The 27,001-nt window shown below is 42.5% G+C and overlaps 3 protein-coding genes across 3 annotated transcripts; all 3 read left to right on the top strand.

Annotated features, from left to right (window-relative positions):
- Nucleotides 1–308: 308 nt before the first annotated feature.
- On the top strand, nucleotides 309–6,606 carry gpat4 (glycerol-3-phosphate acyltransferase 4). The gene is made up of 13 exons (XM_076758199.1): nucleotides 309–522; nucleotides 1,152–1,438; nucleotides 2,678–2,747; nucleotides 2,848–3,139; nucleotides 3,257–3,331; nucleotides 3,592–3,681; nucleotides 3,910–4,003; nucleotides 4,151–4,266; nucleotides 4,848–4,903; nucleotides 4,995–5,080; nucleotides 5,157–5,285; nucleotides 5,391–5,470; nucleotides 6,070–6,606. The coding sequence occupies exons 2-13, from the start codon at nucleotides 1,271–1,273 to the stop codon at nucleotides 6,215–6,217; spliced, it is 1,404 nt and encodes a 467-aa protein (XP_076614314.1). The 5' UTR covers nucleotides 309–522; nucleotides 1,152–1,270; the 3' UTR covers nucleotides 6,218–6,606.
- A 1,242-nt stretch (nucleotides 6,607–7,848) lies between these two features.
- Nucleotides 7,849–20,710, top strand: rab11fip1b (RAB11 family interacting protein 1 (class I) b). Its single transcript, XM_076757878.1, has 6 exons — nucleotides 7,849–8,310; nucleotides 14,463–14,887; nucleotides 14,970–16,935; nucleotides 18,254–19,108; nucleotides 19,526–19,640; nucleotides 19,821–20,710. Exons 1-6 carry the CDS (start codon nucleotides 7,955–7,957, stop codon nucleotides 20,025–20,027), a joined length of 3,924 nt encoding a protein of 1,307 aa, XP_076613993.1. The 5' UTR covers nucleotides 7,849–7,954; the 3' UTR covers nucleotides 20,028–20,710.
- Nucleotides 20,711–21,217: 507 nt separating this feature from the next.
- brf2 (BRF2 general transcription factor IIIB subunit) lies at nucleotides 21,218–26,743 on the top strand. The gene is made up of 4 exons (XM_076757880.1): nucleotides 21,218–21,547; nucleotides 23,355–23,414; nucleotides 23,537–23,858; nucleotides 25,343–26,743. Exons 1-4 carry the CDS (start codon nucleotides 21,400–21,402, stop codon nucleotides 26,157–26,159), a joined length of 1,347 nt encoding a protein of 448 aa, XP_076613995.1. The 5' UTR covers nucleotides 21,218–21,399; the 3' UTR covers nucleotides 26,160–26,743.
- Nucleotides 26,744–27,001: the final 258 nt, after the last annotated feature.

Below are 27,001 nucleotides of genomic sequence, written 5' to 3'. Positions count from 1 at the left end.
AAAATTTATTAATAGATGTTTGTTCAATTACTAAAACATTTCTGATACACCCTACCCTAATTTACAGTAAAGTTGATGACTACAGTTTCATGATGCACAAATAAAATGCTAAGCAGCTGATTTAATGACATTTTACTGTACTTATCCCAAACTGGGACTCTTGCAACAGGCCATATTTGGTTAATTATTAAGTAATAATGATAGTAATAATAATAAGTCAGTACTAACTTCAGACAAAGCTTTGACTTCACCTCACCTCTGATTGGACCGCCGCACTGTAATCAGATTACTGTTCATGTCCAGCCCACAGTGCAGTGACAGCAGCCCTCATTGGCCACCTATTGCCATGACGACTCTAAACAACTCTGTCTGTGGTTGTAGCATGTTGCTAAACGCATGTAAAGCCGGTACAATGTCAGGGATCCCCTTACATCTGCCTGGACGCTCCAGATGGAGACCTACATCACCGTCTGTCACCTCAGTCCTCCTCCGGCAGAGGACCGGCGTTAAATCCGGAGGACGGTAAGACCTGTTAGCCAGGAGCTAACACATCATTAGCCTTTAGCCGTTGGGTCAAAGCGAGTCTTATTAACCTAGCAGCTCCCCTTTAAGCTAGCATGTTACGAACCAAACTCATCAACAGCAACCTAAACTTCATAGTAATCAATAATTTACAAAGACAGGGTTTCCTTTGAAGGAAATAGACGTCTAAACTGAATGTGTCCCATTAAAGTTACAATTATTTGCTGTTAATTTCACATGTTTTGGTAACATTAAATGAATAGAGCTATAAATGACAGTGCTTAAAGCGTCATATATCGGTGAAGCTGCATAATGACCACTGGCTGCACTTAACTAGCTCGGTGCTTGTGTCCCTTAACGTTAAATAACTCCGGTAATTAGCTTAATCATCGTTAATTACTCACCTAGCATTTAGGTGTTGCTAGAATTTGGTGATTAGTCCAGAACTAGCTACCATTATTAAACATTGTACGTTTTAGGTAGTTTACAGCTGAATTCTTAAAGTTATTTCCCGTCAATCATTCAATTCATAGATTTCATATTTTTGTAAGATGCTAGCCCGCTAACAGGTAAACTGACTTGACTGATGACTGATCCTGATTTTTTTTTTTTTGTGCTGTCTTTGTCAGATGCAGACAATGAGTTGGTCCTGATGTACATTTCATCCATTTCAAACGGACCAGAAGACTTGTCCTAAAGCTGTGGGTTTCGCCGTGGTGTGCAGTCTCTTTGCTCTCTCCTCAGCAGCATGACTTGGTTTACATTTCCTGCTGACAACCTGCTGTGCTGGTGGCTGAGCATCTCCATCACTGTGTGGTTGACTCTTCTGTTTGTCTTCATAATTGTGCCAGCTGTACTTGGAGTCTCTCTTGGTGTCCGCAGGCTCTACATGAGGACACTTCTCAAGATCTTTGAGGTGAGTTGGTGTCACTTTTAATGCACAGTAGGTTGCTAACAAATATCTGATCTCTAAACTGCTGCAGTAACATATTCAGGCCCTTTGAGATTTTTTTTTTTTTGTCCTTGTTAAATTCTGATTTTGTTTAAAAAAAAAGGATTCCCTGTTGGATGGGACCCCTGGGTTCACGTAGCTCAGAGGGACTGTTAGAAGCGCAGGCCATTTTTTGCCTCCCTTTCCTTAGAGACTTAGATTTTGGGACAGACCCCCAGGAGGAGCAGGCTTTTAGCTATGGGACTACCATCTGAGGTGTTGTAGGTACTGCAGGGAGCTTACTCTCCTGGGACAAAGTCCATCTACTTGCATAATTGGTGTAATTTTTGGAAGTGTTACAGAGAACTGAAGCACAATTCTTCTTCCAAACTCAGTCTCTGTGGTCCCACAGTTTCAAACTTTCCCTTCCACATTCAGGACAAACAGCAGATAATAAAACAGGCCTATACAGAATATTAACATGCTATCAAATAAATAATAAAAATGCAGGAACAAAGTTTAAAAATAAAATATAGATATAAATATAATATTTAAATTGGAGTGCAACATTGAGTTCTCAATTAACTGAAGGTTGTAGGCAGTTGTTCCACCCTTGGTGTTGGTTCTCAGGGTTCTGGTTCTGGTCTTGTTTAAGCCCTGGTAAACAACAGACCAGTATGGAGCTGGTATTCCACTGCCTTCATGTGATGGAAATTTTGGCACACTGCCATTCTGCTTACATATTGATAGTCAGTCTGTACCATCCACACGGTTCTGTCTTAATTATGCTTGAGATGCCTCCTTCAGGGATTAGGTTTGTGGTTTTTGTGGTCGGACAAAAGGAAGCTTGGTGTCACGTAGGCTGGCTTTAACGGCCTCTCCACACATCCAGATACTTCTTAATATCTTGCAAGGCAGGCAAGCCCTCGTTAGTATCAGTTATCTTGGCTTCATGCAGCTGGTCTTGGAGTACTTGTTGGCGTAGGAGTGTGTGTAGGAACTGATTGTGAATAGTTTGTTTTCTCTGGGCTACGGCCCTGCTGGAATGCACATTGGTGTTTTATGTGGAGTACACACCAGGAGATGGTTCTTTGTAGTTAGTATCAAATTTATAAACCTTCTCTTCCGTTGCTGTTTGTCAAACATTAAAGCAAACAAAGAAAATGTGGTATTTAGTCTTGTTTTCTAATCTTGTTACCGTTGTGCTGTTTTCTCTTGGATTAGTGGGCAACATCACGAATGGAGATGGGAGCAAAGGAGAAGAATCAGCAGCTCTATAAGCCATATAGCAGTGGTAAACCAGTACTATTTCAGTATTTCTCAGTCACAAATGCTCAATTCACCTGTACTGTTTTGACCATTAACTCAAATGCATGTCTTCATTCTCATTGAAGGAATCATAGCCAAAGAACCAGCATCATCATTGCAGCAGGGGATCCAGGGGCTCCGAGGTTCTGCCAGCTGTCTGCGCTCAGAGTTTGAGATGGCTGACATCTTCTACTTCTGCCGGAGAGGTGTGGAGAGCATCGTGGACGACGAGGTGACCAAGCGCTTTTCCGCCCAGGAACTGGAGAGCTGGAACTTGCTGACTCGAAGCGACTATAACTTCCGTTATATAAGTCTGAGGCTCACTGTCCTGTGGGGCCTGGGAGTCCTCATCCGCTACGGCATCCTGATGCCTCTCAGGTCAGAGCAGCACACAGGGAGGTTATGCTGCAGAGGCAGTACGATTCATCTCAGAGCACAAAATCTGTGAACAACTGCTTCGGTCTTATGTCAACTATATTTTCTTTCTCACTGCAGGGTCACTCTGGCTGTCACTGGCATTAGTCTGCTCCTGGTCCTGACTACTTTGGTGGGCTTCTTACCAAATAGAGAGTAAGTGTCCCCCAATTCTCGTGACAGTTCAAGCATGCATGTGAAGCCAGGTCCCTAAACCAAGTGTAAATAGGTGCTCAAAAGTCACAAAATGGACTGGATGTAACCTCATGTGTTTTATATGATAGGGTTAAAATAAGGGATCGTTCTGGTCCTTTAAAAAATGAGGTGGTTCTTTGAGACGTTGTTTGACTGGCCTTGAGGTGTGCATCCAAAGAGGACTGGAGTAATCGCTGTGGCATTCTGCTGTATGTCTCCAGCTTAAGGTTCTTCCTGAGTGAGAAGGTTCATCTGTTGTGTTACCGCATCTGCGTCAGAGCTCTCACAGCAATCATCACCTATCATAACAGGTACAGCAGCAACAGTATCAGCCTCTGAGGAGACAGTTTGATTTTTCGAATACATTGTAGTTATCAGAACAGTAAAATTCACAAGTTAACAGTTTTGTAAAAGTGTCTATTTAAGAGAACATAATGGCAAGTGTTGAGCTGTGTACAGCGTATAGTTGCCTCTTTTTAGACTGGATATTTGTTAGCTTTTCACTAAGTTGTTTGTCTGTGTCTCTTGTTTGATTTCAGAGAGAACAAACCAAAGAATGGCGGCATCTGTGTGGCCAATCACACCACGCCCATCGATGTCATCATCTTGGCCAATGATGGCTGCTACTCTATGGTAGAAAAGTTTGTGTGTCTGTGTGTGTGAGAATGTGTGTTCAGGCTTCATGAGAATGAACAATGAGGAGACATAGCTCAGCTTTTAGAGGATTAGAGATGAGGAGATGTGTTTCTGGGCTGTACCTGAGCTGACCTCCTCTCTCAGGTCGGCCAGGTGCACGGCGGGTTGATGGGAATGATCCAGCGAGCCATGGTCAAGTCCTCTCCTCACATCTGGTTTGAAAGATCTGAAGTCAAAGACAGACATCTAGTGGCCAAAAGGTAACACTGCGTCTCTCAACTCCAGTAACATTGTGATCTGTGCCACTGCTGGGCAACCAGTGGTGGAAAGTGACCAAGTACATTTACTCAAGTACTGTACTTCAATCCAGTTTTCATGTCCTGCTACTTTATTTGAGTAATTCTATGTTGTATTACTTCTACTATACTTCTGCTCCACTACATTTCAGAGGGAAATGGACAATCTATCATCATAATCCAATATAAGTATATTATAATGCTAATACTTTTAAATAAGTAAATGATTTGAGTGCTTCTTCCACCACTGTGTGGCACCAGTTATCATTTAGGATGTTCAGCTCAGTGTGTATTCAGCTATGACAATATTGGCGCATTATGATTCAGATTACAGAGTACTGTACATTTTTGTATCCTTTTTTGTAATGAACTTGATTTATACCATTGAGTATGAGTATATAATGATTTGGCTGTTGCAACAATAGCAACAGTTTAGATTTAAGTTTAGGTTTAAACATCATTAGGCTTGAACTGTGGAAATTAGGCTAATTGAAACATTTTTTTCTGTATATATTTTGATCATATTGACTGCTTTGTCTTTTCAGGCTTGGTGATCATGTTGCTGACAAAACCAAACAGCCCATCCTGATCTTCCCCGAGGGTGTGTGTGATGATATAATTCTTTTATGTGTAGAGCCCATAAAATTTGTTGTTCGTTGTCGATAAGAGCTTTCACCCTGTGTCTTCTACAGGTACTTGCATCAACAACACATCAGTGATGATGTTCAAGAAGGGCAGCTTTGAAATTGGCTGCACCGTCTATCCAGTTGCCATTAAGGTTGGAAATACTAATTTTCCTCCTTTCTGTTCATTTTGCTCTTACCTACTGATACGATCTTATGTCCATATTGCAGTATGATCCTCGGTTTGGGGATGCTTTCTGGAACAGCAGTAAGTTTGGCCTGGTGAACTATCTGCTGAGGATGATGAGCAGCTGGGCCATTGTGTGCAGCGTTTGGTACCTGCCGCCTATGAACAGAGAGGTGAAATATTTGGTGTAACTTCAAGATCACGTGTTGTTTATTCTATCCACTGGAGTGCTGTGTCCACCTTTCCTTACTTTGTTCTTCTTTGGGGTTGATGTGTAGGAAGGGGAGGATGCAGTGCAGTTTGCCAACAGAGTGAAAGCAGCCATAGCTGCTCAAGGAGGATTAGTGGATCTCATTTGGTGAGTCATTCGCCAGGTTTCCATCCAAATGCTGCGCAAATTTGAACACAATTTTCAGACAGTCAGCAAAAGAAAATGCAAATGCATGAGTTTCCACCGACTGTTGTTGTGCAAATTATTAGAGCTGGTTCATCAAGATGAGCAGTAGGTGGAGCTAATTCTCCAGTCAGATGCCATTACACCATTGCTGAAGAGGTGGGCACAACAAATTGGCTTGATAGAGAGGCATTAGTCACGCCTCAAATAGTGGGGGAAATGTAGGATGGAAAAATGGTATTAATGTTTGTTTCTTGTAATAAGTTGAGGAAGGTTACAGTCTCCTCATCACTCCTCATAAATCTGATGTTTTTGTGTGTTTCCATTGCACTTTGTATCGTATCAATACACCAACTTTTCCACCTCAACCAAAAGTAAAAACAGTTTTGCCATGTTTGAGGGGTTTTTTTTTTTTTTTTTAAACTTTTTCTTCATCTCCGCTCCAGTTTCTTATTCTCAAGTTGAAAATGTGCATAAAAACATGCAGGTGGTAATGCACCTAAAGTCATGATATACGTCAGTAAAACTGAAGGTGGTCCTCTTTCTCACTCCTGTGTTCTCAGGGACGGAGGCCTGAAACGAGCAAAAGTGAAAGATGCTTTTAAAGAAGAGCAGCAGAAACTTTACAGTAAAGTTCTTGTGGGGGAGCCGGACCAGGCGGACAACAAACATTTAGAGGATGAAAATCCAGAGGACGATAAAAGTCACTGAGATTCAACAGAAGGACAATGAGAAGACAGTGAATGTATGACTTTTACATCTTATACAGCGACATTTTACATAATGGTTACTGTGAATTATCACATGCAGGAATTTCTATTATTACTGTAACTGTGTCATTTTCTACCAGATTGAATCAATGTTTTTTTGAGGGTAAAATCTATATTTACGTATATTGTGTGTATGATGTGACAATAGGAGAATGGTTACACTTAGAGATGGTCAAATAGTGAGAGACAGACACGTGTTTAAATAGATTATTTTGTCCTTTTTTTTAACTAACTTCACAGACCAAAGTCCTGTTGTGACCTTAATGTTTTTCTGCCTCCTTTTTATTGCCATGTGAGCTTGTTGTGTATCTGATTAAAACATTTTCATCCAAAAACTGACCTTTTTGAAATGAGTTCAAAACTCACTTATTTCGGAGCATCTTTTAACAGGTACATCCATTAGGACTATTTTCAGTGCCTACTACTACAGTGGTTACATCAGCCAGACAGACACTTTGGCAATGCCAACACTTGTGCGTCACTGCGCTAATTGGCTCAAGGCTCTATATATGTCTTCACCTTTAATCCTTGCAGGGTACCAGACAGAAGAGAGAGTGGGATTAAATGTTTTCAGGCGTTGTATGTAAGCTGGGATAGTGTAGGTTTTGTTTTTCTCAGGTTGCTCGGAAAGACTTCGGAGGATTTGAGATTGAGAGTGATGCAATGAAACAGAAATTGTGTTCATTTAATTCCCTTTCTTGAGCAGCAGGAGTCAGTGTTCAGTCATGAACCATCCTGCACACTGTGGCACAGAACTTTTTATGCAAACACAAACCTACAGATCAATATGCAGACTGATCTAGACAGGTGTGGAACTGTCTTAAATACATATGTTTTCCATAAGCACCTAGTAAGGTTTATGGGACAGATGGTTTATTCCAGTTGGTATTGAGCAGAATGCAGTGAATGTAGTCTGGCAAGGTTGCCAGTTAATGAATGGACTAGAGCAGACACAAAACCAAACACAGCCAAGGTAGAACATTCAATCCACCTGATCTGCTGGTGGGATGACATCCACACAGAGCCTCTGCATGGAGCCTGATTAAGATTCAAACTGGAGCTCTACCTGGAACTGAATCCAACCATATCAGCCCTATCAACTGTCAGCGGCATGTAAAGTATCCTGTCCTCTTTCCGAGGCCCCAAGACAGTTATTAGAGCGTTGGTCTCATGTTTTCAGACTGAGATCAGAAAGACAGTTAAAGGAGGATGAGACTGTGACTTTAAATGATAACAGGATATACTAAAATCAGAACAAACATATCTTTAATGAAAAGACAAAACCAACCAAGGGACTGGATTATTAAAAACTGTCATCTTCACTAAGCACCCAAATCAATCAGTCAGCCTTGTCTCTGAGAGCAGCTGAGGTGACGATGATGGACTCCGGCAGGTGTCAACAAGGATCAGGTGCGCCCCGCTGGTTCCTGTAAGTGATGGTTGTGGTGTGAATGGCCATGCCGAGCAGAGTGTCTTCGGGGGAGTGTCTTGTCTCAACCGAGGCCCCCTGTCGGTGTAACCACGCCCAATCAGCTGTTTCCTCAAGTTCAGCGAAGCTCAGACGGAAACTTTTCCTCCCTCCTGTCCAGACTCAGCGAGCCCATGGTGGACACCGACGCTTTTTATGGTTTGGATTTAAATTCTGCGCGGTGTTAATCCAGCAACAAGTGGTGTCAGCATGTCCCTAGCGGATCAGCAGTGGTGTCCCACAAGCGTCCAGGTAACTGTGCTGCAAGCCAGAGGCCTCAGGATCAAGGGGAAAAGCGGCACCAACGATGCGTACGCGGTCATGCAAGTGGGCAAGGAGAAGTACCAGACCTCGGTGATGGAGAAGAGCGTGGCACCGGTGTGGAAGGAGGAGGCCGCCTTCGACCTGCCGCAGCTGCAGCTGCAGCAGGCCGGAGGAGGCACGGAGCGCTCCATGCTGCGTGTCCACGTCCTGCACCGGGCCCTGGTGGGTCCAGACAAACTGCTGGGACAGGCTGTCATCAACCTGCTGCAGCTGAGTGAGGACAGAGCCCGCAACAAGACCGAGTAAGTGCGCACAGCGGGGAGTCAGACGGTCATTGTTTGAATAATAATAAAAAAAAAAAAAAAAAAATCACGTTATAAGATAAGATCCCCAAGTCCAAAAACGTCTTTTGATTCCAATGACAATCCAAAACCCAAAGAGATTTTGTTCAATTTAGCCATTTATGCTTAAAGACTTCAATCATATCATGCAAAACATTTCTGCCAATCAGTGAATCAATTCATCGATTAATAGTCTTCAAGCCTTCATTGAATATATAAGATTATCTCTCATTCAACATGGGCGTCATTGAAGTTGTCTCTTGGTCAGACAAAAGTAATCAACCTGCTGAAGTTTCTTTGAGCAATCAACTGCTCACTGCAACTGCTGGTTTAAAATGAAAATAATAATGCTAATTTACAAATAACTCACATGATCACTATGTACCGTATGTTTAAGGAACCTGGGCGTCTACACACCAACTGCAAGTTTTCCCCACTCAGCATATGTCTTACATGCACTTGCAACATCTAATTCTCGGGCAGATGGTAGTCCTCACTTATAGCTGCATGTAAATGAGGAAATCATGGGAGGCACAATGAAGAGGGAGTAACTTTGATTGCAATCTGTGCAGGGGAGCAACTCTTAGTCTGCAGTCGTTTTGCAACTTCATGGTCTTGTAGGACAAACTCTATAATCCCTGTTAAAGCCTTAATAATTACACACTATGTTTTTCTCTAATAATAAACTTGTGCAGCATCTGTGAAAACTGTGGATTAGTTTTACCGTATGAATAAGCTTCCCTTAATTTGTGCATTTGTAGAGGCTCTCTGGAAGCGAGTATGATTTCCCTGTGTGATATTTCCACCTTTTTTTCCCACTGAGGTGAGGTATTTGAGCGCACACACTCACAGGCAGCCACGCATCACTACGCAGACCCGCTTTGGTGGGTTTGACTCGTGAATGTTGCCCACTCGCTCCAGTGCAGCTTAAGGGATTTGTTCCCTCGGCAGCGGCCTTCAAGGATGCCAATCAGCATTACTTAGTCAGGCGAAACGTGCGAGTCAAAGGATTCTCTTTCATTGACTGAGTTTGTCAACGACAGACTGATTCCACAAAGAGGACCCAAAGTTCACCTACAAGATGCCACTGTACGACTCAATAAGATAAAACATCAAGCTTTGAATTCTAATTACTCACTGAGTGGCATAGGGGAAGTAATTAACCGAGATGATGACTGTCTTTACTGTGCATAACATGCACACTGTCTCCTGAGTTTGTGCCACTAGTGGCGGTGGTCAGGTTTCACAGGCCTCGCTCGTACTCCTGCATGGTCTCAGTAATCATGATCATACTTGTTCCTTTAAGGAGAAAATATGCTGTTCTCTCTCAAAGAAAAAGGTTCAACATTGACTGCAAAATACCCTTAAAATATGAAATGCAAGACCCATCAGCCATGTCTGCAGTTCATTAACAATGGAAAATATTTGCTGTGCTAAGCTGCTAAGTATTTTAGTCCCCCACCGTGTGACCGGTATTATACAGAGGCAGACTGCATGCCGTCCTGTTTGTCCGAATGCACAAACACACACACACACTCACACACTTCGGGCTCCCTCCTCTGTCGAGGTTGTGTGATGTTGTGTGGGTCCCTCTGATGTCTTCTGTCACTGCATGAATTCTAATCGACTCCACACTAAGGCTAGATCTGATGTTGTGTTTCATTACTGCCCATGTTTTCTCCATCATGAAACAATATAGATTTTCTGTCTGTTCGTATCACAGCAAACCTTATATAATGGAGAACAAGATTTTTGTGACCGTCACCGTGAAAAATCCATATTAAGATGAGATTTGAGAGCGTGAAATGAGCTGTGATTAAAATGCATTTTGGTCACAAATTACTTGTTTTGCCTGTCTCTCCTCTTTGGCTGGTGTCCAAGTCTCTCAGCATGCCGAGCTGAACTTCACCTGGCTGAATGCTGCATGCTTAATCATGCATGGTTTTGGGTTTTGTAGTGTGTTTATCTCTGATCACATCTACTCTTTTTTGGCATTCAAAAGTCAGATCCTGGTGTCCGTTGAGCACTTCTACTAAAATGTGCATGCTGATATATGCATAGAGTTTAATGAGGATTTCTTATCATGAATTTTTGTGTAGGAAACATGCTTTAGCTGGTGTTGAGTAAATACTCAGCTTGTTTTCTGTTGATCCTCCTGTAGTCCGTGGTGAATGTACCTTGCCTCTGAGGTTTAAATCCAGCTTTAGCCTCGCATTGCTGCCCGTTTTATCAATGAAAACAAACAGTGATGGAGTCAGTGACAGTCAAGTAAGGTCAGTTTTTCTGAGCAAGACTACTGTGAATATACTGACCCCCCAAAAGACAAACATGTTCCAGCTGCCTGTACAATGGCACTACTGTTTAAGGTCCATGGTGTTTGCAGAATTCAGTGAAGCAATCATTCACCATGTTTTACTCTTTTTTTAACATGTGTTGCTTGCAAAAGAAGACACTACTGTTCGTATCATTTAGACAGCACCGGTGGAAATGAACAGAAAGGATAGAAATTGCTTTAGTTACTGTAGATAACTTTATAAAATCCGCCTGAATTAGTACTTTTGTTTGATGTGCTTCAGTATTTTGTCATTTTGTGATTGGATTGTTGCATTAGCTGTGATCAAGCGTTAGATAGTATCACATGATGTGGCTCATTATATAGAGTTTGTTCAGTTATCAAAGCATTATGTTCACGTTTTTCTGAACACTGTCGGGGCTTCTTGTCCGTCTCTGCTTGATAGTCATCAAAGGCCTTTTTCACAGCAGACATTTTGACTCGTTATAGAAGGAAAAGCACAGGAGTTAAAGGTGTTTTTTGCAGGAATTGTTTTAAGTGCTGTGTCTGCCGTTTTTGTGCCTCCCTCCTGGATGCACGCTGCTATGGTCTGGCACCTGATTGCTACCTTTTTATAAAGCCCTGACCTCACCTGCATGCTGGTATTGGCCCTGGCTACACACCTACTGCCCAAAGGGTGTAGTCCTGAAACATCCTGACCACTGCAAAATAAGAAAATGAGAGGATAAACAGACCGCCACACGCTGCTAGTGGATCATATTGATTGAATATGAAGGATTGCTTTTGTATGAGTCTATACTTTGTTATTTAGGGAAATCCTTTGTAGTACCATTAACATAAATGATGCCTCTGCTCTATTCAAGTGTGCCAGTAATTTCTCACAGTTAACCAGCATGAACAACACAAGATCCTGAAATTGAAGCAGCTTAATGCAGTTCAGCCATTACTAATTTTGTCATTTATACCTGAGCTTTTCAAATGTCTTCTGTGAAAAAAGGCCTATTTTCTAACTTTAACACATTAGAACATCCACATTAGTGAGACTACTGACAAGGTGAGGGACATTTATTATCAGCACTTAAAGGCCCTTAATGAACCCAGGATACAGAAAAATGGGACTGTGGATTTTAAGAAACCTTCAGTAAGACAAGCCTCCCTCCAGCATTTTGTATTTTGAAACAGCTTCACTTAGCTTTTCTCTCCTTGATCTGTCTGTAGAGATTGTTTTGAGATTGATATTGGTTTCAAAATAACACAAGGTTCAGCTACTTGTATGTAAGACCCATTGGAAAGGGAATTCAGTTCACAGGCCTTCAGTTTGGCTTCTCTGCACTGAAACATAAGCCCTGGACGGTTTCGGTCCTTGGACGTTATCACTGTTGAGTTGTTTTACTCGCTCAGCTCTTCTCCCACTCACACAGCTGTGGTCTGTGATAAGAAAGACTTGAGCCACTCCAGGCATTGTCTTATCAGTAGTTCAGGCTTCACAAGGAAGGATGTGTGTGTGCAGAAAGTGGAATAAATTTACAAAATGTTGAGTCATGCGTTATCCATGCCGCACAGTTTCTACTCTCCACTGTGAGATTACTGAGTTTAAGGGCATCATCATCATCATTCAGGCATTGTGAAGTGAAAGGCATTTTTAATTCCTCCTCCTGAACACTACTTACTACCCTGTCCAGCCAACGCCCAAACACTTTTGCAACTTCCCTTCTGTTTAAACTGAACTACCGTGCTTCTTCTCTTTTTCACTTTTTCACAGGGGACATATTTGTCAGTTGCATGTGTCGGCAACAGAGGAGTATAGTTTAGTATGCCATAGACTGCTGTAGTACAGTGTTAGTAAAACATACAATGATAACACTATTAGTATATACTATGCTACCCTAATACTACACTATATCATACAGTGTTATACTATAATGTTGTTAATCTATATATACACGACTTAAAGTGGCTAGAATCAGTATTTTTATGTCAACAATGGATTACATGACTGCTTAAATGTGAGAGTGGTTTCTCATAGTCATAAGAGTTAAAAGCAGATTACTACACAGGTTTATTGCATCAAAATATGAGTCTCAAAGGTTCGGAAGTTTGACAGGTTGGCATGTTTAAACCACCATTTTTATAAGCACTTAAAAATTCAGTGAAGTCTCCCTGGATTTGCACGATAAATGCACGTTCTGTCTAGCAGCATTTTATTGAAGGACATTCATCAGGCGAATCATGAAGAAGTCTCACAGTGGAATATTTATAATGTCAAGGCCTGAAATTTGCAAATCACGTCTCATTACTCAACAGCAGTCGGAGGTAGGAGAGCCGTGACAACGGTCTCATCCATTTTGCAAATTCCAGGAAAAGGCCTTTCCCTCCGTAATTTGTTTGTGCCACACATCTGAAGCATTCCTGAGGGAGGAGGAGGAGGGTGACTCTCAACAACATATCTTATTCAGTAGCAGCGAGAGGAAGGCACTGTATTCAGCAGAGTCTATAATACACATCAGTGGCATCTCAAGGAGGGGCGTCATGTAAAATAAGGGGAAAAATAAAACAGTTTCTGACACATAAACAAACAAATACAAAACATGAAATGTTTCCATCACAGTGCTGTGTAAGGCTTCCACATTTTTCTGTTTTAAAAACCAATTTTCTGAGCAAATCCGTTCATTTTGAAGGTAACTGTCTTGTTTCACATTCCACTTTGATGCTGTGTCAACACAGAAACATGCTCTTTTTACAGATGCACACACACACTGAAATGCACACACACACAGAAATGCACACACACGGAGAAATGCACACACGGCCCCTTCCTCATTTCCTCATTTCCCCAGGAATTCAGATCTCGGTTGGAGTTGTTTTTTCAGTGGCGAGCTGACCTCAGATTTCTGCCTGATATGCACTTTTTATGCTGACTGCTCCATTTTTGTTGTTCTGTTGAATTATTCTGAGGCCCTTCTGTCACTATTGGACTGTGACGCAGGTGCAGAAGCAGCGCAAAGTTGACAAAACTTGGTCTCAGTGGACGTCGTCTTGACGTCCATTTTATTACATTTTAAAGTTGCTAGTTTGAGGTTGTAACCACTGTTTATACTGGTTTCCAGTTTAAAGCCACACTACAGGTGCGATCCTGATGTTGTACTTTTTATTAGAGTTTGATTATGTCAGACATGACAGGAAGAAGGAACATTCATAAAGGCTGTCTCATGCGGGTGGAAACATTTTAAACATACACAGTAGCAAACATTCAGAAATTCACATTAGAGGCAGCCACAAACAGGACAGTATTATTATTAAAGAAAAACTTTCCTTCGTCCTCAGTTCGCTGCTTGTTCTTAGATCCTCACAGACGTTCCAAAAACATTCAAGCAGCTGCTGAGTCACCCTCCATTTGGATGGATCATAGTTTCCACAGAGAAACTGAAGAGGACTAAATGTCAACACGCTGTACATGAATCTCAGTCTGTGATTTCTTTAAACCATTCAGTAGATGACATTATGGTAATTAATAGCTTGCAGGGGAGCAATGGTTCATTAATATAGCTCTTTTCTGGGACGCACCAGTGGTCACAACTTGTTTCCGCTGCTTTAGAGTGGTAAAAAAAAACAAACAGTTATTGCAGGTTTAAGAATGTTTTTAACCTTAAAGATCCAACACTCACACAAGACACCCAAAATAATATATAGAATATGTGCTTTCCTAAAAGCTTTCTGTTTGACATGATGTTTGCACAGTTAATCAGACATTTGGGGATTATGTATCTGTCAATATACTCTTGAGATATGTTATTCTAAATAAGATGCCTCTCTTTAACAGATGGTTTAAGTTGCTGGACAAGACTGGCAAGGCAGACAAAGACAGAGGAGAGGTGCTTGTGGACATCCAGTTCATGAGAAACAACATGACTGCCAGCATGTTCGACCTTTCTGCTGCCGGCAAATCCAGATCCCGCCTGGGCAAGTTCAAGGACAAAGTTCGAGGCAAGAAAAAGGAATCGGATTCAGTGTCTTCGGTGGTGCCATCCTTCAGCCAGGTTCTGACAGACAGCGAGGAGGAGGGAAATGAGGAGGGTGAGGTCGCTGCTGCCAAGGACGAGAAAAAGAAGAAACCTAAGATTAAGTCTTTGTTTTCTCCCAAGTCTAACCTGCAGAGGAACATGTCTCAGTCCATGTCTGTTCTGCCTGCGAAGAACTCCTCACTGAGCGGCAGCCAGTCGTCTGGTCTAAATGTGGACCCTGAAGGTCAGGAGCAGCAGTTTTTAATTCACTCTCTCACTATTGTCTACTGTCATTACATGCATATTAACGTCCCATGTCTTTCCAGGTAAAAAGAAGTTCAAGTTCAAGATACACAAGCGTTCGGGCAGCTCAGACAGCAAAGATTCCTCCTCTGGTCACCAAAAACACAGCGCTCCAGAACAGAGTAACTTGTGCATCAATGGCAGTCACATATACTGCGAGGAGCCGCAGGCCCGGACCTCTCGCATCGGATCAAACTACAGCCTGGCCAGTTCAGGCCACGGATCCATGGATGATGTCCCTGAAAGCTCTCCTCCATCTGTTGATTCACTGAGGGCAGTGAGGCAATATTCACCCTGGACCGAGGAGGAGGAGGAGGAGGAAGAGACAAAGACGGCTGAAGCAGAAAATGTCAAAGAGGATGTGGATGAACTAAGAAGGGAGGAAGAGGAAATGGTTAGGATGGAGCAGGAGAGGAGGAGAAGAGAAGAGGAAGAAGAAAGGGTTAGGAGACAAGAAGAGTTTGAGAGGTTGGCTGAGGAGAAGAGGAGATTAGAGGAAGAAGAAAGAAGGAGAATTGAGGAAGAAGAAAGAAGGCAAAGAGAGGAAGAGGAAAGGATGGAGGAAGAGAAGAGGAGACAAGAAGAAGAGCGTAAATTAGCAGAGGAAAAGAAGAGACTAGAGGAAGAAGAAAGAAGACAGATTGAGGAAGAGAGAGTTAGAAAGGAGCAAGAGGAGCGGATTCGAAGGGAGGAGGAAGAGAGAGCTCAGGAAGAGAGGAGGAGACAAGAAGAAGAGCATGAAAGATTAGCAGAGGAAAAGAGGAGACTGGAGGAACAACAAAGGAGAATTGAGGAAGAGGAAAAAAGAAAAAGAGAGGAAGAGGAAAGGATTAAGAGGGAGGAGGAAATGGCTCTGGAGGAGAGGAGGAGACAAGAGGAAGAGTGTGAAAGATTAGCAGAGGAAAAGAGGAGACTGGAGGAACAAGAGAAGAGAATTGAGGAAGAGGAAAGGATTAGGAGGGAGGAGGAAATGGCTCTGGAAGAGATGAGGAGACAAGAGGAAGAGGAAAGGGCTAGGAGGCAAGAAGAAGAGAGACTGGAGGAACAAGAAAGGAGGAGAATTGAAGCAGAAGAAAAAAAGCAAAGAGAGGAAGAAGAAAGGATTAGAAAGGAGCACGAGAGGAGGAGACAAGAGGAAGAGGAGATGGTGAAAAGACAAATAGAAGAGCGTGAGGAAAACAGGAGGCTAGAAGAACAAGAAAGGAGGCGAAGGGAAGAAGAGGAAAGGATTAAGAAAGAGGAGGAGGAAAAAGCTTGGAGGGAAAAGGAAGAATATGAGAGATTGCTAGAGGAAAAGAGGAAACTAGAAGAGGAAGAAAGGGAAAGGATTGAAGCAGAAGAGAAAATTAGAAAGGAAGAGGAAAGGGTGAGGATGGAGGAGGAGAGGAAGAGGAAAGAGGAGGAGGTGAGGGCTAGGAGGGAAGAAGAAGAGCACAAGAAGTTGGCAGAGGAAAAGAGGATATTAGAAGAACAAGAAAGGAGGAGAATTGAGGAGGAAGAAGAAAAACGGCAGAGGGAGGAAGAGGAGAGGATTAGGAAAGAGGAGAAGAGAAAAGAGGAAGAGGAGAGAGTGAGGAAGGAAAAGGAAGAATATGAGAGATTGGTAGAAGAAAAAATGAGACAAGAGGAAGAAGAGAGGAGAAGAATTGAGGAAGAGGAAAAAATTAGACACAAAGAGCAGGAAAGGATAGAGATGGAGAAAGAGAGGAGGAGACAAGAGGAGGAAGAGGAGAAAATCAAAAGAGAGGAAGAGGAGAGGGTTAGGAGGGAGGAGAAAGAAGAGCAGGCTAGGAAGCTGGAAAAAGTAACAAGAAATACAGAAGAAGAAGAAAATAAAACAAAAGACAAAGCTGCAGGGATGAAATCTAAAGGGCAGAGCGCTGCAGAAGTCACGTCTACTAATCCGTTTGATGAAAACTTCTCCACGAATCCTTTCGACGAGGATCCCACCTCACCTGCCGGACCCAGAGCGTCACCTGTAAAACAAAGGTTAGTTCAAGTCCTCCTACGTGATGGATCACAAGCAAACAGTCCTTTAAAGTCAAAAACAAATAAAACACCATCAACATCAAACTTTATATTAAAGTCTTTGCAGAAGACTCTTCACCAACATACGATGCTTTATTCTCCAAACCTTATGCGGCCAATCAGTTCTTCATAGGATCTTAAAACAACATTTTTTTTTTTTTTTTTGTTACAAACTTTAATCTTAAATGCTAATTTCTCCAATAAAGATTATGGCCGCAGTCATCATTCTCAGTGACAGCTTGACCTTAGCCTGCCTCCACCAAAGAGTCAGGCACATCCAAGATGGCGAGGGCCATCTTCAGAAATCTATGAGACGTCATGTTGACCACAACCAGGTTTTATACAGTCGGTGTTCAAAAATCAAAATAAATAAATAAAAAAATAAAAATTGACCTGATTTTTCTGTACAAACAAGCTGATTTTTCACACAGTTGAAGCCTTGGTGAAGCACACAGTGAAGCTTGTGGATGTTACACAGTGTAACAGGATTAAACTAGTTGGACTTTAGTTAACTGGCCTCAGTCATCAGGACCAGGAACAGAACAGCAACTGAGGTAGTGAAACGAAATTTGAATGCTTGATGAAAATGATATAAAGTCATTTACATGTACAGAAGTTGTTATCTGAAGGTAGCTTCTATTTTTCAGTCAGTCACGACTGACAGACCCAACACGTCGTCTCAGCTCTTGTCTTTTAAACACAGCCTAAAGCCGACACCGTCATGAAAGTTGTATGGCCCTGTGCTTGTTTGTGTGTGTGAGCTGGGATGAGCATGCAGACGCATACAAGCCTGTGAGGATGGATATATTTCATTTGTCAGGTGAGACTGGGAGCTCGTTGCACAGTCTTGCATCATTATATCAGGTGTCATATGACTCATATGAGACAAAGGATAATTACTCTGAGTGACAGTGAAGGTGGAGGGTAATTTCCCAGAGATCTCAGGAAGAGATTTACTTTGTATATTAAAAACTTGTCTCCTTTATTATATGAAAACATCCTATTTCTCTACTATATGCTGCTTTTACAAATGAAGAAAATCAATAGATGCTTTTTGTGTTCTCTGTTTGTTCTCTAATTTTGCAACACAAGGTTTTCCGCATTTTAATATCATTAATCTTCTTTTTAACAGCCTTGATGATAGATGATTCTTCAAGACCAGTGAAGCACATCTTATATCCAAATGTACCATTAGAGTGTTTTGTGTTCCCTGTGAGACTCTTTTCAATTAAATGCTTGAATCTGCTTCAATATCATGTAGTCTTTGTCTCCTTTCCAGGAGTCAATCTGCTGTGTCATCGCTGGGTAGCAAGGCTGCTTCCACTGATGAAAAGGACCTTATTAGTACTCAACGGGAGAAGCGACCGGCCCCTCAGCCTCCAGGAAGACCTCAAGCTGAGAGACAAAGTCAGAGGGAGCAGGATGAATCTGCACCACATCTGCCGCAAATTAGCAAGCAGAGCAACGACAAAGACGTGAAAACTGCCAGCGTTCTCCCCCAGCGCTCGGTGCAAATGATCGCTCCTCTGAGTAGGCCTCCCGCAGATGCAAAGAACACCCAGAGCAGCACCACCAAAGAAACAACAAATGCAGCCAAACACAGTAAACGCCCTGCTCCGTCTAGACCTGGTTCTGTGGAGGAAGCGCCATCATCTGGACCCAAAACAGCCTCGTCTTCTGGTGGCAAGATTGGCAATAAATTTCCCCCCGAGGCAAAACAAAAGCCGATTGTTTATGGCTTAAATCCGTTTGAAGATGATGAAGATGAAGATGGGCTTGCGGCTCAAGGTGATACAGCTAACACAGGTTCAGTGCAATGGCCTCCACCCATGGCACAAGATGCTGAGAAAGATGCAGCCTCCCCAGCAAAAATCAAGTCCTCGAAGATGGCCCGTGCTCCCCCGCTTCCTGCAAAGAAAGGCGCCACTTCAAGTACTTCAATCAAGCAAAACACTGAAGGAGGCCGTGTCACAGATGATACAGGTGTGGCCGTACCTGATAACAGTGAAACCCACCCATGTGACCCAGAGCCTGTCCGGGAGACTCCAGTGCAAGAGTCCCAGCATGTGACGGTGCAGAGCACCAGGGAGGAGGGAGATGGGAGGAAAGAGGGGACCTCTGCAACTCCACGCCGGTGAGACAGTTCAGTTCCTCAACAGATTATTAATCATCACTCCTCCAGCTCTTCATACAGCATTGATCACACATCACTGTCTCCCAACATACAACATAATGTCTGTCATAAAAGCAAAACGATCCAGCATGCTCCACATCTCCTACGACTCATCCTCATTTTTATTTCATCATTTATATTCGTTCACCTTTGCTTGTATTAATAATTGTGTTCTATCTATCAAGGTGCTGATGAATGAGTTCGCAACGCAAATGCAAACTATATTCAGTTTGAGTCGTGATTGCTCACTGGCTTTGATCTTATAGAAAAATTATACATTTCACAAACAGCTTTATAACTGTAATGAAACTGTATTTCATTTCACTCCCATCCAGCCTGAGCCTAAGTCTTTTTTTCTTCTTTGTTTTGTCATTGCAGGCTTCAACCTGTAAAACCCCTTAATCCTTTGAGACAGCAGTCGGTCTCAGTTGTTCAAGGGGAAATAGAAAACAAATCCACAGGAATCCACAGTGAAGTTCAGGAGAAAACACAGGTATCTCGACCTCCCTTTTTATGTTTCAAACAAACCTTTTCGAGGTTAAAGGGTTTTCTGTTTTAACAATGTGAATGCTTGTTTGTCGGGTTCATCAAAGAGCATCTACGTTTGAATCTTCCCATTAAAGGCTTTGTCATATTTGCGTTACATTCTCCACGTTTTCGTGTCCTCTCACAGGTAAATGGCGCTGGGCCGAAAGGGCCGTACTCTCAGCTGACTCGGGAGGAGCTCATCTCTCTGGTGCTCAAACAGGAAAACCAGCTCTCACAGAGGGACTCGAAGATATCGGAGCTGGAGCAGTACATCGACAACTTGCTTGTGCGAGTCATAGAAGAGAAACCGAGTATTCTCATGTCCATTAACTCTCTGAACAAACCCGTCTAGGTGGATTCACAGCTGGCACTTTATCCCCAGTGCAAAAGCTTAAGTTTACAAGGTTGAACAGTCAGTTACAACATATTGTCAAGTGAATAATGAAGATTGGAATATATTGTGGGGAAAAAAAGTCTTGCAGAGGGTGTTGCTGTTTCAGCCTTTCAATTGGAGGATTATGTCAGTTTCCAGTCAAAGATGTTATGGAGCACAGAAAGATATTCTACATTTTCATCTAAAGATTTAGTAATATTCTTGACACTTTGCTGCAGCAGACATATGACATTGAAACAACCTCTTTTGTGTGTTTGTATTTTCATCTTGAGTGTAAAATTCTTTCCAGAAATTACTTAAAAATGAGAAATGTTAAATGTTGCCAACATGACAGACTTAATGTTTAAAAAATATATATACATAACTGTTTTTCTATTGACTGTTAGCTTCCTGTCCTCTGGTGTTATCTCTAGTATGAAAGAGAGCCTTATTTTACTGTCAAAGCTATGCACTAATTATGAAGAGAAGTTTTTTGCTCTTATACTGAATGTCAAAGTTTACATGATTCTACTAAACCCTAAAGGCACTTTACTCAACTTACTCTATTAACATTAGTACACTGAATTTCTGCACTGTACTGAAGTTACTGCATTATAGTATTAACATGTGCAAAATAAATCTTTCTTGTTCAGACAAAAGCACATCTTGCCCTTTGCTGAAGAGATGCTTTTCCAAGACGATTTTAGATTTCTTATTTGTGTAATTCAGGAATTTTCCCTAAATATGACACACTGTCTTCACTGAGGTCATAGTCGAAGAGGAGACAGTTTGTCTGTTCAATCTGACACAATAATCAGTGTAATCTCTTGTCCTTGATACCAGAAACAGAACCTGCCCAGCCTTATCAGGACAGCTGCACTCTGTCAGCCATCTCAAGGAAGCTGGAAGAATTAGGTATTGCCTTGATGGGGACAAGTCATTATGTTCTTTGGTTTGCCAATGGCTCCAAATGTGACCAAACAGATTGTTATATTTAAGCAAGATTCATTCACCCTCTATTCTCCATGTTACCCCTGAATGAATATATACAAATAAAATTTTATTCAAACTTCTAATCGCTATATTTCAACGTCTCCTGCGCACTGGCGTGTTACTGTATAGGGGACAGAGCGGAACCATTGACGTGAGGACGGTGTGGCTGCCCGGACACATTTTAGCCGCCCCCGTCAGACCGGCGACATCAACGTTGAGCGGTCGTTCAACTGTTTACATGCGGATACGGACCCAGCAGAGTTTTGCAGCAGGTTTCGGATTCAGCTAACACCTGTTTTATATCGTAATCTTCAATTGTCTCTCCGCTGTCCGCACGCGGCGGCAGATAATTTGGGAAATGTCTCGTGCGGGTTTGAACTGCCCGGGCTGCGGCTCGTCAAACGTCGTGGAGGATGATCTGTACTGCCAGGCCCAGCTGGTGTGCGCGGACTGCGGCTCCGTGGTGTCCGAAGGAGTGCTGGCCAACGAGCCGGTCGGAGGTTCAGGTATGAACAGCGACGACACGGAGGCCTCACAGCGGCCAGTCCGGTTAAAACACCCGGAGTGAGACACGAGTCGGTTCACTCCAACTACTAAAGAGTGACCAGCACACACACACACACACACACACACACACAGCAGGACTCTTTACAGCTAAAGAATGAGCTCGCCCACAGATACAACTGTACAAATATATCTACAATAAACTCACACTGGTTGATTCACCTTGCTGTGCTGGGGAGTGTGATCCAATGTTCAGTGTTACACAGGTTTGCCTCAAAGGTTAAATCTGTCGTTTTTTCTAAGGTGGTTGATACTGCAGCCCAGCATTGGTTGCATGTGGGAGACTTTTTGAAAACCTCCCCGTAGACATGTGAAGCCGGAGTACAGTCTTAGATTGAATGAGGCCATGCCGGGCACTAATGGATGAAGAGTCAAAAGTATTTTAGACCACCGATCATCAGTCAGTCTTCTGTATTAAATACAGGCCTGTAAAGCCTGGATGTTAAACTCTGGTTTGGTTTCTAGGATAAAATGTTTTTAGTGGCAGGGAAGCTGAGGTAGTAAACTTATTAAGTGTCTAATTTAGAGGAAATGGAAAGACATTGTGTCCTGAGCAAACTCATTCTGAATTTGATAAAATAACATAAAAATGTCTTTGTTATACTGCAGCCTAATGTGCAATCCTCACAGTTTGAGCCGCTGTTTGAATGCATTGTCTATGAGCCGGGTTCAGAACAGGTAGTTTGCTGCATTTGGAGCATAAATAGACACAGAGACTTATCAGCAGTGTTTTCTAAGCCGAGAACAATTTGTCAAGGAGTGTAAACCCACAGGGCTCTGACAGGCCTCGGGGGTCTGTATGAGCATTGATTAACACAAAAGAGCAGAAAGCGAAACAAGCGCAGGAACTCGATTCAATTCGTAACCAAGCAGGAATGTCAAAGATGGATGTATCACATAACCAGTGCCGGAAGCTTTTTGCATTTGCTGCCCAGTAACATGTTTGAAAGTTCAACAAAGCCATTCAGCATTCAGCTTTAGCCTTTGTAAAAACGATGTCTGGACCCATGCTGTTTTTTTATTCCAGGCTGTCAAGCTTTTAAAAGAAAGCTTTTGTGAGGAAAGTGTGGAATGCACTGAAATAAAGACCTTCTGGACGAATGTTCATTGTAATTGTATTAATTTGCCTGTGTTGTTTGTTGTATCAGCTTGAACCTCTTTGGGCTACTGACGCATACATCTGCACCAACGATGTGAACGATAACAGAGAGCAACACGAGCACGGTTCCTTACTGACAAACACTTTGCATTGCCTGTGATGTTTGATTTGCAAAAGCAGTAACTTAAAACAGCATTTTTTTTCTGGGAATGTCACCACAGACACCCAGTTCGTAGTACTTTAACCAGTGGGCCATTGGCTCAGTCACCATTGTGTCATCTCATTAAACGGTGCATGAAAATCTTCAAGATTGTTGCTTTAATGTTTCACTGTCCGAACTACTGCTCCATCTATGAGTGATGGTGTTTCTTATCGCTGAAATGAGCAGTTTTACAGCAGCAAAGTGGAGAAACATGTTTGCACTGCTGCTGGTCACACAACCTTTGTTGGACATGGTGTGTATTTGTGTGTGTGGTTAGGAGTTACGGTGGAAATGTGAGTGACACAATGACAAAGTGTGGAGCGGTGTAATTTTCTTTATGTTAATTTTGAATTGGCAGTATTTAAGTGACATGAATAATACTAATACTCATACTCATTTCCTTGTCTTTGCCTTGAGTCTGTGTGCTTTTTTTTTTTTTTTTTTACAGAAGTCAGCTACAGCCGAACCACAGCTGTGACCAAGAAGCCGTGTGCAAATCTAATAAAGGGTGAGATCTTCTGTCCAAGGGGAGCTTTTGCTTGTTAGAGATATTATTACATAGTAGCTCTTCTACATATAGTTTACCCCACTGTGACCATGTGCTCATATGTCTTTGTTATGTCCTTGTAGGTCTGCAGCGTGTGAAAGCCATTTGTCGGATCCTCAGGGTCCACCAAGAGATCGAGGATCTCTCACGGACGTATTACGACCAGGCCTATCGGCATGAAAGTTTCATCAAAGTGAGCCTCCAGAAGAAAGAGGTCCTGGCTGGTTGCTGTGTGCTTGTAAGCTGCAGACTGCTCAATTGGCCCATCACGATGGGAACCATCAGCTGCCTGCTGGATGCCGACCCCATGGTGGTGGGAGTGGTTTATCAAGAGATGGTCAAGATTCTCAACATCGAGGCTCCGATCGTCAACGTCACCGACGTCATGGAGGCCCACAGTCAGGAGTAAGTGAAGAACAGTGGTCTGAATGTTTCTGTTTGAGGGGATCATGCCAAGCTTCAGTGGGGTACCATCTATCAGGCCGGTCAAAAAGAGTTACAGGTTAAACAAGAGCTGAACCAAACATCGTTTGACAAAGGTGTAGGCTGAAGATACAGCTGATCGTGCCCTTTTAACAATACATCGTGTTCACCCTAGAAACAACAAAAGCACAAATGTAAAATCACTATAAAGACAAAAAACACCTTTTACAGTCTCATTTCATAGAAAACTGACTAGTGTTTAAATTATGACAGCATGTCCTACAAGTCCATGGCTACTGTAGCACTAATCCCAATTCAGAAGCAGCTGTGTGCTACACTTTATTGGAGGTGGTGAAATTTACTTTTTGTGCAGACAACAAGAGACATAAAAATGAGATTTGTGCCTGATCAGAAGCTTGTTTTAGTTTTCCACTGATGAGGAGCAGTGCACATCCACTTCCCTAAACTTTGCTTCATCCAGAGGCCAGAATGCCAAACATGTTCATGTGTCTGTCAGACAGTCTGAAAGGGATGCTGCCGTATCAGCAGAGCGCAGAGCAGTAGCATAAGACGACCATCGGACTCCAGATTCTGGCTGCCTTTCACATCGTTTACATAAAGCCCACTGAGCTTTAATCACCCTCTGATGCCGTGACTGAGCTCTGGTCTCAGCTGTCTGGAGAAAACCAGGTCCCTGCTGGACTCCAGCTGCTGCTTCAAAACACATCTGGCTATTGGCTCACAGTTCATGGAACTGCTTACATTTTCTTAGATAATAAGAGCGGGTGCCTTTTGGTGAAATCTGTAATTTCAGATCATCAACAGCACTCGTGACATCTAAAAGACAGACTGACTGCTCACACACGAGTATTGAAGTCTCAACTTTTTTCTCGTAATTTGTCGATTTTTTTTTTCTTGTAACTTTATTCAATCACAACTTTCTTCTCATAATATGATTTTGTTCCTCAAAATATAATTTTTCTCTCATTTAATTATGACTTTATTGTCATAATCTTATGAGTTTTTAATCAAAATGATTTAATTAAATTCTGACTTTTTTCTTGAAATTACAACTATATTTTCATGGCACTGCAACTTTTTTCTTCTCATATTTTCTTGAAAACGTTGTTTTTCCTCAGTCTGGCCCTAACACTCTCATATTTAAGTCATGCTACAACCTGCTATAGATTTTTTTATGACCCAGGTTTACGATTAATTCCCCTTGATTCCTTCAGACCAGATTATTTAGCTTTTATTCACAAATGTTCACATGTAGACAGAGAAGAATTCTCTTGAGCCTGGCTGGACCTTGTGTCTATCTGGAAAGCTACCAGACAGAATAGAAAACCAGCAGTGCTCTTAATCATACGTAAGAGGTGCGTTTAATGATACATTTCAGGCTCTCATTTCCAAAAACATTTCAGCATCGGGCGTGTAGTTGCTGAGAATCTTTTTCTTTCTGTCAGATACAAAGTTAGCTCGCTTCACGTTCCTGAAGAATTGGCTGAGGACTCCAAGGACTTGACGAAACGTGCCGTGGCCCTGGTAGAGCTGGCAGCAGACACCTGGATTGTGACTGGCCGTAAGCCCGTCCCCATCATGATGGCGGCGATCTATTTGGCCTGGCAGTCCTTGAGGCCCAATAAGCAGCGCCTGAAATTCTCTCTGGACAAATTCTGTCAGATTGCCAAAGTGAATAAGCACAAGCCTGCATTGAAAAGAATCACTGAGATAAAGGAGGTCCTGTGTAAGCTGGGTAAGGAGATTCCCTGGGTCAGGGAAGCGGTGACGCCGGATAACGTCGTTTGGCAGGTGGAGGATATTCTAAAGCACAGGTACGCCCTGCTGAGGAGGGCTCTGAGAACACATGAGGATGCTCTGCTGGCAGAGTGTCAGGCCAGCTGTGAGGACTCAGAAAACGAGGGGACCGCTCCCTCCCGATCCTCTGTGCCTGGAGAGCAGCCTCCAGATGCATCCGATGTGGAACAATGTGAACTGAATGCTGAAAAGGTCCAACGACCAGGAGATGGAAATGACAATCCGTGCACAGTGCCTGAGCCGCACAGTGACACTCAGGAGAGCCAAGATCCGGCACCGAACTGGGGGAAGAGAGTGCTGTTTCCTCCCCCGTGTGTGGTTCATGCTAAAAGGAGGAGAGTAGAGCAGCCTGAGCTCAGGGATGTGACTGGGGATGAGGAAATCAACGACAGTGAAATAGACTCGTACATCCGCACTCCTCAGGAAGCTCGAGACTTCGCTCTGACACAGAAGATGTTTCTCTGAGAGCGAGAAGTCAAAACCAGCTATGCTCAGGCAGCAATGTGTATTGTATAAAGATGGAGGTTTTGATTTGCTGCTTATAATCTGTGTACTTGCAAATAAAGTTGTGTTGAAATGGAATTTAAAAAGTTGGACGTATAAGGAAATTATTTCAAAGGAAATATAAGAATAAATGGATGTGATGATGGACCTGTTTCATGAACGACACTTTGATGTGTGACAGTCAGAAAATCACAGGTTTGAATGATAAAATGAATGATGGCTGAATCCCATTTAGCTGCTTCAGTCCTGGTATTGTTCATGCTGGCTCACTGTCACACAGGCATGCTTTAGTGCAACACTTGAATAGCAGTGATCCTTTTTTTAATGTTATCAGTGACACTTGTACTTTTCCCACTGAGAAAAGGTCTATTGTACCCAGCCTCCAGTGAAAGCTGCATCATATTGATCGAATATCTGTTTTTCAACGAGTAATTTCATAACGTCTACAAAATGTTCTATTACTTCTCATTTAGAAATTAATTGAAAATGACATCCTGAGCAGTATGTGTGACAGATTACACTATTAAAATCCAACTTTTTGCAGTAAAAACCTCCTTTCATTGCCACGGTACATCATGTAATTAAATTAACATCATTTAACTGCAGGAGATTAGTGATTGTTTGCAAGCACCAAGAATGTTGAAACGACCAAGGGGAGCCATAAATTCTCATTGTTTCAATGTCCTCAACAGGTCTAGTTGATATGCAGAAAACACCTCTGTCCTCCCCACTATTTCATTAGTAAATTCAGCAGTGCAGCCACACTTTGACCACGTTGGACATAAATTCATTCCATGTCCTGC

The sequence above is a fragment of the Chaetodon auriga genome, chromosome 19, assembly GCF_051107435.1.
Source record: "Chaetodon auriga isolate fChaAug3 chromosome 19, fChaAug3.hap1, whole genome shotgun sequence".
Classification (NCBI taxonomy): Eukaryota; Metazoa; Chordata; class Actinopteri; order Chaetodontiformes; family Chaetodontidae; genus Chaetodon; species Chaetodon auriga.
This window is presented reverse-complemented; position numbering and strand designations above follow the sequence as displayed.